We start from the raw sequence: 17,595 nt of genomic DNA, 5'->3' as shown, positions 1-17,595 counted from the left end.
ACGTATTTAACATATTTCATAAGGGACTAGTGGACAGATGGTTAGTTATGGTCAAATGGGCTAAATAGGTTTCTCCAGCCTCAGCTGAATTTAGCCCAGAGTGTACATGTGATTTGCACAAGTGGAAATTTATTGCCGGTTGCTTGTAGCTCTGTTAAAAACAGGCACGAGAGGAGAGGGAGCGTGTGAGAGAGAAGGATATGGAGACATGGGGTGGGCCAGGGTGTGAGGAATGCAGTATAGCTTGGAGCTGGGGGCCCTGCCATCCTGCAGTCTCAGCCAGGCCCATCTCTGCGCTGCTGCTGACGAGCCTAGCACAGGGATGCACACGCATGAGCAAACAACATATGTGCGCGCACACACACACACCACAAGCACACACACACACACACACACACACACACACCACACCACACCACAAGCACACACACACACACTCACACACTCACATTTGCGTAGAGGCAAATGTCACAGCTGCACTTCCAGCTCGTTCAGGTAGACTGATGATGTAAAATGCACACATCTGTGTACACACACACACACACGCGCGCACGCACGCACGCACACACATACACGCGCGCACGCACGCACGCACACACATACACACACGCACATACACACACGCACACACACGCACACACATGCATACACACACATACACGCACATACACACACACACACACACACGCGCACACACACGCACACACACGCACACACACGCGCACACACACGCACATACACGCGCACACACACACGCACATACACGCACATACACACACGCACATACACACACGCACATACACGCACACACACACACATACACACACGCACATACACGCACACACACACACCACACCACAAGCGCACACACTCACACACTCACATTTGCGTAGAGGCAAATGTCACAGCTGCACTTCCAGCTCGTTCAGGTAGACTGATGATGTAAAATGCACGCACGCACGCACGCACACACACACGCGCACACACACGCACATACACACACGCACACACACGCACATACACACACACACGCACACACACGCACACACACATACACGCACATACACGCACACACACATACACGCACACACACACACACACGCACGCGCGCGCGCACACACACGCACGCACACGCACATACACACACGCACACACACGCACACACACATACACGCACATACACACACACACGCACATACACGCACGCACGCACACACACACACACACACACACACACACACGTGCGCAGAGGCCTGTAGATGCTCTTCAGGTGCCCTGAGTGCAGAATGACTAATGACCGCAGCTCTCCCGGAAGCTGTTAGGGATGCTTGAGTACGAGCGTGTGATTTAGTGGAACAGTGTGGTGCTCTAGTCCTGATCATCACACCATGGCCAAGGACGCTGTGAGGGTCTGTGCTCTGCGTGTGTGCATGGGTGCGTGTGTGTGCGTGCGTTTGTGTTTGCTGGAGACAATCCTTGCACTGCTGCTTTGCTGGGAGCATATCAGCCTTTTTTTTTTTTTGGGGGGGGGTGTATTTTGTTTTTAACCGGGCTGGGGGCTGGGTGCTGGGGGCTGGGGGCTGGGTACTGGGTCCTGGGGGCTGGGGGCTGGGTACTGGGGGCTGGGGGCTGGGGGCTGGGTACTGGGGGCTGGGGGCTGGGGGCTGGGTACTGGGGGCTGGGTGCTGGGGGCTGGGTACTGGGGGCTGGGGGCTGGGTACTGGGTACTGGGTAATGAGAGCTGGGGCATTAGCTGAGCATGGGGACTTTCATCCCATTGCCCTGGTGGCCTCTGAAACGCACGCTTCCCATGACAGTTGTAGCAAGAGCTGCAGCAGTGTGAGCCTGTGCCTGCCTTAGACAGTCTTTGCCTCTGACCACAACCACACACACAGGCTTACATTAGATGGTTAGGTAATGGAGAATACTGTATTTAGAGTAGTTTGACAGTATGACGGACAGTATGTCCAAGAAGGCTTTTGCTCCCACTCTGAGTGTATGCATACGCTACCTGGATAGAGACCCTGCCAGGTGCATTTGGCACCCTTGCCTCCATCTGCCACCCGCCGTCTGGCTGATGCCGACATCTGCCCTTTCACAGAACACACACAAGTTCTTCTTGTTGGTGCTGGCAACTCCTCTGGCAAGATATTCACTTTTGGGTCCTTTTAATTAATGCTTGAGTGTGTAACAGGATTTGGACTGAACTCTGTAAATGACATACGTGGAACTTGAGGATCTGCTGCATCCCCTGTAGGTGACCTGAGGTACTGCAGGACCTTTGTAGAAAACCCACAGTCCAAGCAATTCAGTATACAGGGAGAGAGAAGGCCGTTCCTATCCCACCTTCCAAGCTGTGATGATGTGAGACCGGTCAGCATAACGTTTACTAGAGTCAGAATGAATGAGATGGCACCACCACAGTGTGCGCACAGACACACAGAGGAACTCGCGCGCACACAAACACGCTCACTTGACCATAACTAACTGAATGAAACTGAATGCTGAGCTCCCTCATATGCACTTTTATAGAACACTGACGCCCTATTGCTGTGTGTGTGTGTGTGTGTGTGTGTGTGTGTGTGTGTGTGTGTGTGTGTGTGTGTGGATGGGTTTATCTGATCCTATAAGTAGCATTCCTCTAGTGAAACCAGACTCAAATAGGCCACCAGAAGATAATGGCACCTATTCATCCGTACCACTTAATCAAATTCTCTCTCGCGCTCTCTTTCTCCCCGTGCCGCTGTGCTCCCTCTTTCCCTCTCTGCTCCATGTGCTCTCCTCCTTGCCTGACTCTCGCCTTATTTAAGGGAGTGTGCAGCTCCTGACCCACTCCCTCGATGCACCTCCCTCCCAGCTGCCGCTCCAGGTGGGCACATGCACGCATGACCTCACCGACACTGAGCTTTCGGCTTCTGGGCCTCCGCAGAATTCTGCTGAAGGTCATAACACTTTGCGTTGTGTGTGTGTGTGTGTGTGTGTGTGTGAATATCCTAGCTGCCTTTATCTGAAAATGTGTGTCCACAGGTGTGTCTGTGTGTTAGATGTGAGGTGTGCTCTTTTGAACACGAAGGCCCTGAGGTGTGAAGAAATCTTTTAGCACTATGTCACACTGCACCTCCTCCTCTGCCACCTTCATCTCTCTCTTTCTCTATCTCTCACTCTCTCTCTCTCTCTCTCTCTCTCTCTTAGTTATTTTTATCAGCTATCCTCATGTCTCTGTCCCTCCTCCGCCTCTCTGCATTTTTAAAAATGTTTGTTTATTTTCATTCTCAGTAGAAAACATGACTGGAGCGTAACGGGGGGAACTGGGGGGACAGCCAGCCACGCCCGGCGCTGAGCTCTTCACGTATCGGGCCAGGCTTCACCTTCTTCTCCTTCTCCTCCTCCTCCTTCGCCCTTGTTCAGGTGGACAAACGGCAGCTACATTTTATCAACTAACTAGCTGTTTGTAGCACAGAAAGCTCAGTTTCACCAGGCACGGGAGGCTGGTTCCTCCTCTGGTCAACATGTCGTACACTGGTACTAACTTTCATATTCTGTGTTTGGAATATGATTCTCTTCGCTCAAAAGAATAGCTGATTGTCACTTTGCTGCTACTGGAATCGCAGTTGGAGCCGTAGTTGGAGCAGTAGTTGCAGCCGTAGTTGGAGCAGTAGCTGGTCCTCAGACACCCTGGAGTGTGCTTGGCTTCCAGGCCTTTCCAGATGCATTTGAGATGCAATTAAATGTGTTGCTCTAGGATGTAACTTGCTGCATGCCCAGAATGATGCATTTGCACACCACCTGATTATTGCACAAGCATGTCTCCCACGTATAGCATGTCTAAGGATGCGCTTTCTGTGTGGGAGTGCTTTGCTTATTATAAATTGTGCATCATATAGTGATTTACTAATTTTGTTAGCGCTGTTACGAATGCCTGGGAGTGAGGTGGTGTTGCATAAGGACTGTTGACAACCGTATGGGGTCGGGAGTCTCGGGGCTGCCAAGGCTTTCTCCACATATTCATGAAGGAAATATTTAGATCCGCTGCACTATAGCGTAGCTTAAAGTTAGGGAGAGTGACACGCTTTCGGTTTGGGGTTTACAAAGATGTTTTCCATATTTGTGGTGGTTTTTATAGTTCTCTCTGAATCAGATTTCAGGGGCTGTGTTTCATGTCTGTGTTTGTGTTTATGTTTATATTTTTGTTTGTGTTTAATGCTGCATCTGTGATCCAGCTTGGTAGGGAGTTTAGCAGGGTTCAGGAGTTCCTGGGGAATACATGAACTCCTGCGTACTGCAGATGAAGTTGCCAGTGTATTTTTCACATATATTTTTGAATTCTTGTATAGATGTTGTTCTCTCTTTCACTCCTGTTTTTTCACAATGTTCCTGTAGTATAAGGCACATACGTTTAGCATATGATACGTTTGTGGATACTTGATTTGTTCCAATAAAGGTGTTTTTAAATTCAAGATTCTCTCTCTCTCTCTCTCTCTCTCCACCTCTCTGTCTCTCTCTTCCTGTTTCTCTGTGTGCATGTGTGTCTCTCTCCCCACATGTACACTTCTAGTCTGAACTCGATTGCTATTTGCTCGTCAGTATTTGTGCTCCAGGAAGCGGGTGTGAAAAGGTAAATGTTTTGTCCTTTCTGAGAGCGCTAATGACTGATGTCTGCTGGAGCTGTGGTTAGGGCAGGAGCTGTTTCTCTGGGGATTTTATTTAGATAGTCCCCCCCCCCCCCACCCCTTGACATGCATGCACACACACACCTGCTGGCTTGGAGCATAAGCGTGCGTGTGTGTGTGTGTGTGTGTGTGTGTGTGTGTGTGTGTGTGTGTGTGTGTGTGTTAGGTGCTAATGGACCATTATCAAGGACAGTTGAATCCACTTGGTACAGCAGCACATATGCACGCACCCACACCCCGCCCCCAGTCTCCCTGTGACCCCGCCCCAGTCTCCCTGTGACCCCGCCCCCAGTCTCCCTGTGACCCCGCCCCCAGTCTCCCTGTGACCCCGCCCCCAGTCTCCCTGTGACCCCGCCCCCAGTCTCCCTGTGACCCCGTGTGTGTGTGTGTGTGTGTGTGTGAGTGTGTGTGTGAGTGTGAGTGTGAGTGTGAGTGTGAGAGTGTGAGTGTGTGTGAGAGTGTGTGTGTGTGTGTGAGTGTGAGTGTGAGTGTGTGTGTGTGAGAGTGTGTGTGAGAGTGTGTGTGAGAGTGTGTGTGTGAGAGTGTGTGTGTGAGAGTGTGTGTGTGACAGTGTGCGTGTGACAGTGTGCGTGTGACAGTGTGCGTGTGACAGTGTGCGTGTGCGTGTGTGCGTGTGCGTGTGTGCGTGTGCGCGTGTGCGTGTGAGAGTGTGCGTGTGAGAGTGTGCGTGTGTGTGTGTGTGTGTGTGTGAGTGAGTGAGTGTGTGTGTGTGTGTGAGTGTGTGTGTGTGTGAGTGTGTGCGTGTGCGAGTGTGCGTGTGTGCGCGTGTGAGTGCGTGTGTGCGCGTGTGAGTGTGCGCGTGTGAGTGTGTGAGTGTGAGTGCGTGTGAGTGTGTGCGTGTGAGCGTGTGAGTGTGTGCGTGTGTGTGAGTGAGTGTGTGTGCGTGTGTGTGTGCTCGCGCGCGCACTCCAGCGAGCCAGCTGTGTTATCGCTCTGCGACGGGTTTGCACCACACACTTCCTCTATCGTTCGCCTTTGTGCCGTCTTCCTCTGCCCCTGTTTGTCCAGCATAGAGTACAAAGATCATGTATAATGTATACTTATCACACAACTGCCTATTTTGTATGTGTGTGCATGCACATACGTTCGTGCACGTGTGCATGTCTGAACGTGTGTGTGAGTGTTTGTGTGTTCACCCATGAAGTTGCCACTCATAGTTCATTTTATAAATTTTATTTCACAGTTTTGCGTGGTTAAAAACTCCGCGGGCGAGTTGCGTCTACAGGCCGTGGATGAAGAGAGCATTGTTGTGTGCTGCTCACTGCTGTCATATAGCACAGTGCACTCGAACAAAGCGCTATCAGCATTTACTCCCATTTACTGTGTACTTAAGGTGCTCTGTAATGCTGAGTGTCTTTCTCTATGCGTGCGTGTGTGTCTGAGCCAGGGCCTTACCTACCGCATGCTCCCGGCTTGCCCTGGGCCTGACCAGTTGGGCGGCTACGGTGTGACTGCTGTCGGGTTTGTGCAGGACGGAGAGGCGTACAGACGCAGGCGGTCCTGCGGCCGGCTCGGCGGAGCCCCTCCTGTCCTCCTCGCCACTGCAGCGCAAGGCTCGCCAACCGAGGAGGCAGCTGGCGAGAACTTGAGCCATCGTTTGGAGCTGGGCGCTCGGGCTGCACCTTCAGCTGTGAGGGTTTGGTGAGGGAGGGAAGTGAGATCCCAGCCAGAGGAAGAGCTGTGTTTACAGAAGAATAAATAGACGGACAGATGCTCGCTCACTGCAGGCGGCGGGCGCACGCTCACAAATAACCTGGTTAAGGCACACAGACGTACACAAGCACCCCTCAGCACGCGCTCACTGACGCACAGTATGTATACAGGCGGACGAATCTGGAGCCGAAAGCCCACCGAGAGACGGAGCGCCTCCGTGCCTGCCTACTTTGGGGGGCTGCATAACGTAGAGGAGGTCTACTGAGGGACGGGGAACGGCCAGGAATCAAAACAAAAATCAGTTCGTGGAGGAAAGGAGGAAATGGTGATTCAGAGGAAATGGACTGTTTCAGTTCAGATTTCTCCCCAGCTCTTCCTCCTGGTCTGTTCCTCCTTTCAGCCTTGTTCTGCTCTCTGCTGTCTCGCCCCTGTCTCCTGTACACCGTGTTTCTTTGTATTGTTTTTATTGCGCTGTCAGTTACTAATCTAGAGGTCGGTGTCATCATTCTTTGCCTGCACGGGAAACGGTGCGGAACGGTGTGAGGAGAGATGGCGAGATAAGGGCGGGAAAGCGAGCGCAAAGGGATGGGAAGAGTTGATTTGGAGCAAAGGTGCCTGCGTGTGCGCGCGCATGTGTGTTTTAGGGTAAAGCACGTTTAGCTTGTGTGTGGGGGGGGTGGATATGGCTAATCAGATCCAGGGCCTCATGGGCGTCGTGGGATGGTTTGTGTCTCCGGCACAAAGCCAAGAAAGTCCGCCTGTCCTGCGTGCGTCGCCGCCCAGTGAGCACCACCACCTTCTCCGCTTTCAGGGGCGCTACATCCGTGGGAGTCCCGCAAGCAGGGGTGCATCCGCCCGCTGGCCTCATTACACAAACCTGCCCGTGAGCAGCGGGGCTTGGGCTGCGTGCGCGCGCGCTCAGAGCCGTCTGCTCACCCCTCCACACGACACAGCACGGCGTTTGGTGCTCATTACGGAGGTGAGCGAGATGAGTTGCTGATGGGTGGAGGTGACTGGGCCCGTGGGTGTCTGTGGGCCTGGTGCAGGTGGGGCATGACGCAGGGGTGAGCTTTGGGTGGCTGGCTGATGGGGTGGTGCGCTGTGAAAGCGCCGTCTGCATGCACGTGGCTGTCATGTGATGCGAGTGGGGCTGAATAAGGCTTGTGCAGGCATTCTGTGGAAAAACATTAGCTAACAGGGCTGTTGAGTGTGTGCGAGTGTGTGTGAGAGATCTCATGTATTGCATTTGTGCGTGTAGTCTAATTAAATTTGTGTGTGTGTGCTTGGTTCAGGCACACTGAAGGGCTGTAGAACCTATTCCAGACCCGCTGCAGACAGAGAAGCAGCTTCAGGGTCTGAGCTCTGGTTCTGTGCCTAGTTAAACTCTCTGAACCCACCAAGCGTCCTCGGAAATGTTCATGTTGTTCTGTGTTTCTCTGGTCTTATTTGGTTTGGTCTTAATTGAGGGCTGCATTGGTACAAACTCTTGTTTTGTCTGGGTTTGGTTCCGAGCGTTGTCATTTTGCTTGCGTTTCGTAACGGTATTGAAGCACTTTTGATAAATTGAAACACATTTAAATTTGGGGGGGGGCTGGCTAACGGCTCTTCGCGGCTGGAAGGGCACGCATACATGTGCACACACTCCCTGTGTATACACACACACACTTATACATATACACACATACTGGGCTTCCCTCTGAATGTATTTTCTTTGAAAATATCGTGTAATTTCTGTGATAGGAGATTAGTATGTGATCCAGACGTCATTCCCTGTAATTCTGGCAGGGTTTGTCGAGTGTTGACAAATCTTCCTCGGGTGTAGCTCAGCAACTGCTACAGTGTGTGTGAGATGACGTGCAATATTTTTAATAGGCTGTGATAATAACCTAAATCTGGGTCCTTAGAAAAAGCTGCTGCTTGGAGTGCTGGCGGTTGGAGCTCCGTATGGCTTATTGCCCCACAGACCCAGGATACACACACACACACACACACACACACACACACACACACGCGCGCCTCCTTAGGTTCACTTTCACTTTTACTTTTGCTTCCTGTATGTGTCCGTTGAGTCCTGTCAAAGTTTTCCTGAGCCAGAAACGTGTGCGTGCCTGTGTATGTGTGTGCATGTGTGTGTGTCTGTGTGCATGCGTGTGTCTGCATACGTGTGTGTGGGTATGTAATTATGTGTGCACTTGCGTGTATGGGTGTGTGATCGTGAATGCATGCGGGCATGTGGTTCTGCATGCTTGCATGTGCATGTGTGAGCATGCACTATATATGTTCGTGTGTGTGGTGTGTCTGAAAGTCTTAAGGTACTCCATCCAGGATGCCGTCTGTGCTACTAGCAGACCTCGTGTGGCCAAGCCAGCCCTGGAGGGGGGTGTTTGAGGGCTCACGACCCTCCTCCACCCAGCCAAGCTGCACCAGGCTGAGCACTAAGCAGAGAAGCAGACGGGGAGGGACACATTTGACCGCTCCAAACTAAACACAGACATGACCTCTGGCTCCGTCTCCCTCTCTGTCTTCCATCTGTCCACTCTGGCTTGGTCACCAGCGTGTGGTGTTCTCTCTCTCTCTCTCTCTCTCTCTTTCTTTCTCTCTTTCTCTCTCTCTCTCTCTCTCTCTCTCTCTCTCTCTCAATCGCTCTCTCTGCCATACTCGATGTGGTCAAATATTCAAGCTTCTATTCTACCTGGAACTCTTAGCTGGTGCACAGAATCCAAGCCCCTGTTGCTAGTATGTTCAAAAGGTCAGCCTGCTAGTAATCTGGCGTGCAGCCGTTCCATTCAATTTCTGAACATGTAAGGCAAAAAAAAAAGTAGAAATTCAGGTATCCAGCAGTGCACACTTGGCTGGACTTTACATTCCAGAAATTCCATTTCCTTTACTCAGGAATATCATTACCCTTAATCAGGAATATCATTACCCAGACCACCCAAGAAGAAACCACATTTTTTTTATTATTTAACAAAACAAGTGTTGCATTTGCATTCACCTGTTAGGCTACAAGCATAAGGAGAATTATATTAGAAAAACATGTACTAGCTTATGTCCCCTGCACAATATTTACAAATGTTTAACAGCTTGAGTACATTAGTAATGTAATGGCCAACAAACCCACCAGCACACTAGACGGGGAACAGGACGGGTGCTGTTGAACTGTGGGTTATACTGAGTGCTGTCATACACTTGCCACTGTTTATGTAATGCGCCAGCTAGTGAGTGTATGAGTGTACAGAATGCAAGTATGCCAGGGGGACTTGGCTGTGTGTGTCTACAACACTCCCTCTCTGTTATTTATATCTTCTGTCTTCTGTCCTGCTTAAACTGCACTAATTACATCTCTAAGTAGGTCATTACGTGGAGAGCTGCTGGTGTGTTTGAATGGTGTTTTGGCTATTGATGTGTTCTGGAGAGGCTGGAAGCGCAGTACTGAGCATTAAATCGTCAGAGCAAGTGTGGGGAACATGGACTCTGTGCCCGCCCTGCAGCCTGGGCTACAGTCTCTGTGCCAGCCCTGCAGCCTGGGCTACAGTCTCTGTGCCAGCCCTGCAGCCTGGGGTACAGTCTCTGTGCCCGCCCTGCAGACCGGGGTACAGTCTCGGTGCCCGCCCTGCAGACCGGGGTACAGTCTCAGTGCCAGCCCTGCAGACCGGGGTACAGTCTCGGTGCCAGCCCTGCAGACCGGGGTACAGTCTCGGTGCCAGCCCTGCAGACCGGGGTACAGTCTCTCTACCAATCCGGCAGCCCAGTCAGCCTAGCACAGGGTACAGCTAACATAGTCATACATAGGCTTGCTATAATTAGACTATAATTTTGATTTGGTCTACAGTGATTAAAAAAAAATGTAGAGAAAGGAAGGTGGAATTTAGAGAGGCCTTTCACTTGCTGCATGCTGAAAGAGCAGGGAGCAGGACTCCGTTTCCCAGCATGCCCTGCTCCATGGCTCTTTTTCCGCCATGCGCTTTACTGCACCAAGTGTTTTGACCTTCGTGCGACTTAGCTCCCCCACAGCCCGCCTCTGTCTGCCTGCTGCATTCCTCACGTCTCCTCCCATACCTAGTCCCTCCCCCTGGACTGCACAGGCCCTCGCCGAACGCCCCACCACACACACGCACACATGTGCGCGTGTGCACACAGCCACAACACAAAAAGAAAGCACAGGCTGAAAGCAGACAGTGATGGCGGCTCGGACTCAGACGTGGAGGAGCGGAATGCGCCGATCACGATCACGTAACATTGGGCCACTATCCTAGCGAGGCCGAGCGTGTCGGTGGCGGGGCATCCGGGCAGGTCGGGGACGGGCTGGCGCACAATCTCCTGGGAAGAGGCAGCGCTGGCTCTCCTCGGGTGAGACAGATTAGCGCCTAATAATAACCCTGCGATATTAATCAGGTCTGCGGTGTTGTCTTTTAGCAGCCAGGCTACATACACCAGGCACATCTGTCTGACGGCTCTGCCTAATGCGTGGGGGGGGGCGGAGGTGGGGGCAGCGTGGGGGGAGGTGGGGGCGGGGGGGGGGGGGTTATTTCCGAGGAGCTTGTATGGATAAGGTAAGCTGTCATAATGCCTGACCTTTGGAGGCCGTCTGGTGCTCAACAGAGTGAGGGAGCTATCCGAGGTATGATGGGGTATGGGTGGAGGGTGGATGGCACACTGAGGCGTGGAGCAGAGGACACACCGAAGGGTTTCTCCTTTTTAAAGCTGGTAAACGTTTTGCCCTTATTTAGTTTCACTGTGTTGTTCTGGAGAAGCTGGCATTAACACAATGCCCCACGTATGAAGGTAGAATACTGGAAATATCTCTGTGGTTATTTGTTTCAGCAGACGAAATCGAAGCACTCGCTGCAATTCTGCCCCTCCCAGTGTGGGAGGGCTGCTTTTCTAGCCCCACCCACTCCGATCGCCCCTCCCCTGCCCTGCCCTGCCCTGCCCTCCCTTTGGGGCGCATCTTTGCAGCATCGTTCATCTCGAGTCAGATTTCTAGCCTGTTCGTGGTGACCTCAGCCCCACCAGCAGGGCTGAAGTCCGTGTTTTCGCTCGCTGAACGTAAGCCCGCACCGCAGCTCCAGTCTCACATCTCGTTTTTTTTTTTACTCTTCCGGAAAGGGATCTTTTTTTTTTTTTTTTTTTTTTTTGGCCATCATTCTTCCCTTTTAGAGGGAGGTTCAGGGATGAGGAGGACGCCGACAGTCGGGGAGCCTAATTAGCAGAATTGGCGCCGCAGTCTGCCGGTGACGTCCCTGCTCCGCGCCGCCACGGCAGAGAGTGCAGGAGGGGCCCTGGGGTGGAATGCCGGAGTCCACCATTTCCAGAACGACTAAAAACTTTGGGCAGGTGGCCGGAGGCGGCAGGCCCTGTCGCACCGTGGAGGCGGAGCGCTGACTCAGCCGCACCTGCCGCGTCATCCCTGCTGGCTTTGCTCCCGCCGTCCGCGCAGGTGCCCGTGCTGCTTTTGCTGGCATCCATGTCGGGTCTTTGCCGCAGCCCTGATTTATTGCTGCGTCCCCACGTTTCGCCCCTGCAGCAGAACAGCCTCTCAGCTGCAGTCCCAGCACCTGAAAATGCCTTTCTGTCTTTTTTTTTTTTTCCTCTTACTCCATCTCTCTCTCTCTCTCTCTCTCTCTCTCTCTCTCTCCGTCCTCCGCTCCTCGCTGCAGCTCCTGAACAGGAGCCCCAGGCTATAAAGCTCCTTTTAAAGCTCCTGAATGTTTGATGGTGAGAAGCTTTATGGGCTTGACTGGGGCCCGGGCGGGGGGGGGGCAGGAGGTGGGAGCTGCCAAGCACGGCCACATGTGCGCTCAGCCCTGCTATCGTACTGGTGTCGGTGGTGGGGAGACGCAGTGCGCGTGCACACTGTGCGTGTGTGCGTGCGTGTGTGTGTGTGTGTGTGTGTGTGTGTGTGTGTGGGGCACGTTTATTAAAAAAAACAAAAACCAAAAACAACAACAAAACAACTCCTCTCCGCTTGGGATGCGGCGTGTGATGCGGCTGTCAGCATGACTAAGAGGTTTCTCTGCCCTGCTCTTACACTTCTCCATCCACTCACCCGCCTCTCCTGCATTCATCGCTCCGAACAAATTGCTTTCAACATCGACAAGTCACTGCAAGAGGCTACTGTGTACTCATACACTCTCTCTCTCTCGTATGAGCTAGACAGACAGCAGAGCTGATGAAGCGGTGTGCTTAGCCAGAGCTGGTGTGGGCTCGCCAGCGTCATGAAAGGCGAGAGGCTTGGTGAACGCGTCATGCTCGCTTCAAAGCCGCTAGCTCGCACCGCACCGGCGTCTCACTGCTTTGCCGTGCCCTTGAAGCGCAGGGTGTGCGTGCGCCTCTGCTCAGAATGCATAATGTTGGACCAGCTGGGTGCTTGGCTCAATTTTGTGTGCATATCACTAACAGTGCAAATACATATACACACAGCTCTCTTTTCCAACAAGACTGGGTTTTAAGCCCCAGCGCAAATATCTTGGCCAAATAGTCTCTTTCCCACACACACACACACACACACACACACACACACACGCACATATATGTATGTGTACACACAGGCAGAGGGAATTTGGGAAGTTACTCATGCCTTTGCTTGTACTTAGTGCTGCTCACATCATAAGAGGTTCACAGCTGTTAAACTCTTATGCCCACACATCCAGCAGCTCTTACAGGTGAGATCTTGCCCCTGAGGAGAAGGCCGAGACCGCATTATGCTCGTTTGTGTCAGGTGTGCGCTAGTGTTCACCAAATCTGGATTTAGCTTATGTGTAGCTTTGACCTGCTATAGGCCCAATTTGAGTCATTCGTGTTACACAACCAGATTCCTGTGTCTGCTTGTAGGCAAGACTCTCCATCATGTTGTATAGCTGTGTGTGTGGGTGGGTGGGTGCGGCTCAGCCAGCACTGGGGACAGACTTAACACCTCAGCAGCACGGAGCTTTAGCATCCTGCGGCGTATACGTAGCGTGTAGCCACGTAGCGACGGTCTATAGCCCAAGAGGATGTGGGGGAAAGGGGGACTTCTCTCATGTCTTCTGGGGGCGCTGGCTGGACAGAGGGAGTGTAGCACGGTGATGGGACCAGGAGAGGCCGCCATGCATTCCTGCAGAGAATGCCGTGCTTGGCTAATGCCGGGGATCCCCAGCCACGGTCCTCGGCTCAAGCAAGGCTGCTTCTCTGGGGCTGTGGTCTGGCGTGGACTGTGATGACTTCCACGTGTGGAGGAGGAGCAGAGGACCCAGGCGCTGGGGTTGCGCCTTTAGCCAGCCTTGTCTTTCAGCCAAGGCTGCTGACAAGAGCCTGAACCCCCGAGCCAGATGACGACCTGCTCCCTGCCTAACGCAGGCAGGAACTGAGACCAGAGGTACAGGTGCAGCTTAGGAAATGCAGCTAGGCCAACTGGAGTTTTAATTACCACTCCAGATTCCATTCTTTCCCAGGAACAAAGCTCTCAGAGAGAGCAGCGGTGCGAGCAGTTCGGTCCTCCGTGTCGACGCTCTCCGTGCGTTTGTACGTCGGGCAGCTTGACTCCCCGGGCGCTCAGCGCTCGGGTCTCGTGCTGCGTTTGAGGTTCCTTCTTTCCTCCTTCTACTCTTCCACGTGTGAAATTTGAACATCAAATTGATTAGTTGCTTGGTTTCTTGGAGTTGTAACAAAGTTATACGTGTTTTATTTTGTGGCAAAATCAAGATTGCATACAATGCACAAGATAATCTACTGCTTTTTCACAAAACGTCTTGGAATGCTCCCGGGCCCCTGTGCCAGCTGCGCGCATGTGTCTGACCGCTGTCGCCTTCGCTTGTTACGGGCCGGCAGCTTTGGAGTTTACACGGCTGTCGATTCTTTTGTTCCAGGCCTTGTCACGGTCGGAACGCGTGCTGGGATTGGTCAGCTCCATAGAGCCCTGGGATCCCCATGTGACTCATCCACGCGAATGACAAGCATTCATCCACGGGTGGGGCCTGCCTCAGTCTCACATGATTGGCTGCTGGATGGAATTAAGGTGAATGGAACACATGCCCAAGGAGCAGGACCCTAACCTGTCAGAGGGAGACGAGAAACGGTGAGTCCCGCCACTCCACAGATCATGGCTTGGTTTTGGGTGCAGAGGCCTCTAGAGGCGCTGGGCTGTATCTGGAGAGTGCATAAGTCACTGCATAATTCATTCTATCTGTGTTTGTCCTCTTGTTTGCTGTTGAGTGTGTGTGTGAGAGAGAGAGAGAGAGAGAGAGAGAGAGAGAGAGAGAGTGTATGTCACTCAGAGTTTTGCTTCAGCATGTACTCTGGCCACATGCATGGGAAAGCACGCATGCACACACATGCATGACCTTTTCATAAAGCCTTGAACCTGCAGAAGAGGAGCTGAAACTCTGGGCAGTGGGGTTTTTGCCCAAGAACAGCACACACTCACTGACGCGCACACACACACACACACACACACACACACACACACACACACACACACACCTCAGTGTGCAGGCTCTTTGTGTGTGCAAGACAGCAGACTGTCCCTTGTGTTCTAAACCCACAGCAGTGTCTTTGCCAGTCAGTCATACACACCCATTCGGTGTATGCCCTGCGCACTCACACTTGTGTGTGCACATATTTGTGTGTGTGCACGCTACAGAGAGAGCAATGTATCTTTGCGCAATTTCTTTACTTTAATTGTTTTTGCTCCTCTACAGATATCATTCTCTCTCTCTCTCTCTCTCTCTCTCTCTCTCTCTCTCTCATTCTCATTCTCTCTCCCCCCCTCTCTCTCACTGTCTCTTTTTTTATTTTCAGCGTAGCTTTAGTGTATCGGGTACAGTTTTGCCAAAGCAATTAGTTTCGGAGCAAAACATGATGATGATGGTGGTAACAAAACAATAACATTTCACAAAATACAATAAATTATGATAAACTAGATAAAGCAACATAAGTGATAATACCAGTGAATATACTAGAGTGGAGTGTGTGTGTGTGTGTGACCTCCGTGTCCTCTTCGTCCTTGCACCTCCCTCTGTGTCATCTGTTTCACCCTGAGCTGCAGCTCGTCCAGCTCACCACAGCCCAGATGTTGGCTTCTGTTCAAGCACACTCACCCTGCCATAGTCCATAATACACACGTAGATACCGTCACCCAACACACACACACACACACTGTCCCCACTACACACCCCATTCCTACTCCTCGTACCGTGGCACTACAGTTTTGAATTGGCTAATAGGAATCTGTCTCATTATGCCCAGTGCTGACTGCAGAGACGTTGCTAGTGGCGTGTGTGTGTGTGATATTGGAGGAAACCATCCTGACTGAGTTTGAAACATGAGCCAAGCAGTACGTGAGCCAGTGGCTGCAGCCGAGACAGCAGGTCACTTTGTCGTTCGTGAAGAGATGGCTTCAGTAACACCTGAACTCACTGAGACAGAGGAGGACGTGGATTATGGAGATATTTCATCTTAACAGAGGGCAAAAAAAGGCAAGGCCCTAAACACAGCTCCACGTTGGAGGAGACGTCAGGCATCTGTTGGACGAGCACCCCAACCTTTCCAAGGAATTCCGAGGCCGACAGGTGATGGTTGACTAGTTCACTTCCTTGTTATGTCTGTGTAAGAAAGACCTGATCAAAAAGCCTCTCTGCAGCAGTGATATAAGCTGTTCATGCATAGCCTACGCATCTGTGCAACGCTGAACGTGTCATTCTTAGCCTTGCTTGGAGGGGATTAAATTTCCATGGAGTGCTGAGGTAGTTTCTTCTTTTACCGGTGATCCATTGTAGGTGTATTGTCGTCCAGATCCGCCGTGTCTGTATTTGTCTCCTTCCTCTCCTGAGAAAATTACAGGCTGAATTGCCTTCTGTTCCTCAGCTGACTTGGTGCTCGTCATATCCGCATACAAATATCATCGATTTTCCAGGCAGATGTCGCCTCGAGTTTGGGCAAAAATCCTTTACCTGCTTCTATTAGCAGTATTTACTGTGTTTACTCTGGTGCGTCCACCAGAGACCGTTCCCAAGCACCAAATGAAAAACGTAATGCTTGTGAAGGGTCACTGAACCATTTACAGGTCCGGAGGCTAAATCTTATACTCTGTACCCTGTACAGTCCATTGAGGGCTGTGTGCTTGTGTATGCCTGTATGCTTTAGGTGTGTCTAGGTGTAATTAGAAATCAGAATTGTGATATTCAGATAGTCTGAGGTTATGATTATTCTTTGCAATTTATTAAAGGTGTCCTTAGAACACAATAAAAATTTTGTTCGAGAGCTCATTTGCGCATTTCAGCCTCCTGAGTATCGCAAAAGCCATTGTTAGCTCATCGTCGGAGTGTAAATGAGCAAAAGCGACACGAAACCCGAACACCGAGAAGAGCGAGATTGATTAGGGGCAACCCTAAAATCAGGGTCTGTAGAACGGTCCCGGGTCGGAACCGCAAGAAATGGCAGACGTGACGAAGTAAACAAAACGGGGCGAACAAGCAGGCAAGCAACAATGAGCAGAGACGAGACGTGGCCAATACTCGGTTCACACACACAACTACACAGGTACAGACGACGAGGAAGAGACACAACTAATGAGGGGCGGAGACTAGAAACGAAATGAGGAATTAAACCAGGAAACAAAACAAAGACACAAGGGTGGTTGCTAAGGAGACAGAGACACAAAGGAGTGGCCAAACGTGACACAGGGGATAATGTACAGTTCTAGTTTAAATGCTTTGGATCCTCCATGCAATGCTGTGAGTTTAAAATAGTCTGACGTATCTAATTGGGTTTAGAATGTTGATTAGGTTGCACAATGCGATCTTGCTCAGAGGGGACATTGGCCTTATGTTAGTTTTTGGTTGACACTTGCTGGAATTTTGACAATTGTAATATAACATCCTGAAATACTGCCAGTCTCCTTTTTTTTTTGCATTATCTGCATTGGAAGATTCACTTCAGCTGACTGCTGGTCATATTTTGAAACACAGTGTGCTCTCAGAGTTGACAAGCAGTACCTTAGCCTGTTTTGTTTATATATGAATACATTATGTGAGAGAGAGAGAGAGAGAGAGAGAGAGAGAGAGAGAGAGAGTGAGAGCGTGAGTTTGGCACCATGTTGGGCATCCTCTTTATCCTGTAGTTCTGCTCTAAGGTCTGACCAGGGAGCAGTTTTCAGCAGGGCCAGGTTCCCCACACCTGCATGGTCACGGTATCCCCAGAAAAAAAAACACCTTAGTGCTGGTGAAGATGATGGAGGCATTTTTGCTGAATGTACATTCAAGTGACTGAATGT

The 17,595-nt window shown here is 51.3% G+C and overlaps 1 protein-coding gene across 3 annotated transcripts in view; it reads left to right on the top strand.

The window, feature by feature from the left end:
- The window catches only part of thrab (thyroid hormone receptor alpha b), a 92,463-nt gene that overhangs the window by 58,061 nt on the left and 16,807 nt on the right, over positions 1 to 17,595 (top strand). For 2 of the 3 annotated variants that reach the window (XM_035533775.1, XM_035533776.1), the window contains one exon: positions 14,192 to 14,400. In XM_035533775.1, coding sequence (XP_035389668.1) covers positions 14,345 to 14,400 — 56 coding nt within the window. In that variant the 5' untranslated portion in view covers positions 14,192 to 14,344. Of the gene's footprint in view, positions 1 to 10,605; positions 10,695 to 14,191; positions 14,401 to 17,595 lie in introns of those variants that run through there. The other variant, XM_027008379.2, reaches the window with a different exon arrangement.

This window comes from Electrophorus electricus, chromosome 14 (genome assembly GCF_013358815.1).
Source record: "Electrophorus electricus isolate fEleEle1 chromosome 14, fEleEle1.pri, whole genome shotgun sequence".
Classification (NCBI taxonomy): Eukaryota; Metazoa; Chordata; class Actinopteri; order Gymnotiformes; family Gymnotidae; genus Electrophorus; species Electrophorus electricus.
The sequence above is the reverse complement of the archived record's forward strand: the minus strand, read 5'-3'. Positions and strand labels throughout refer to the sequence as shown.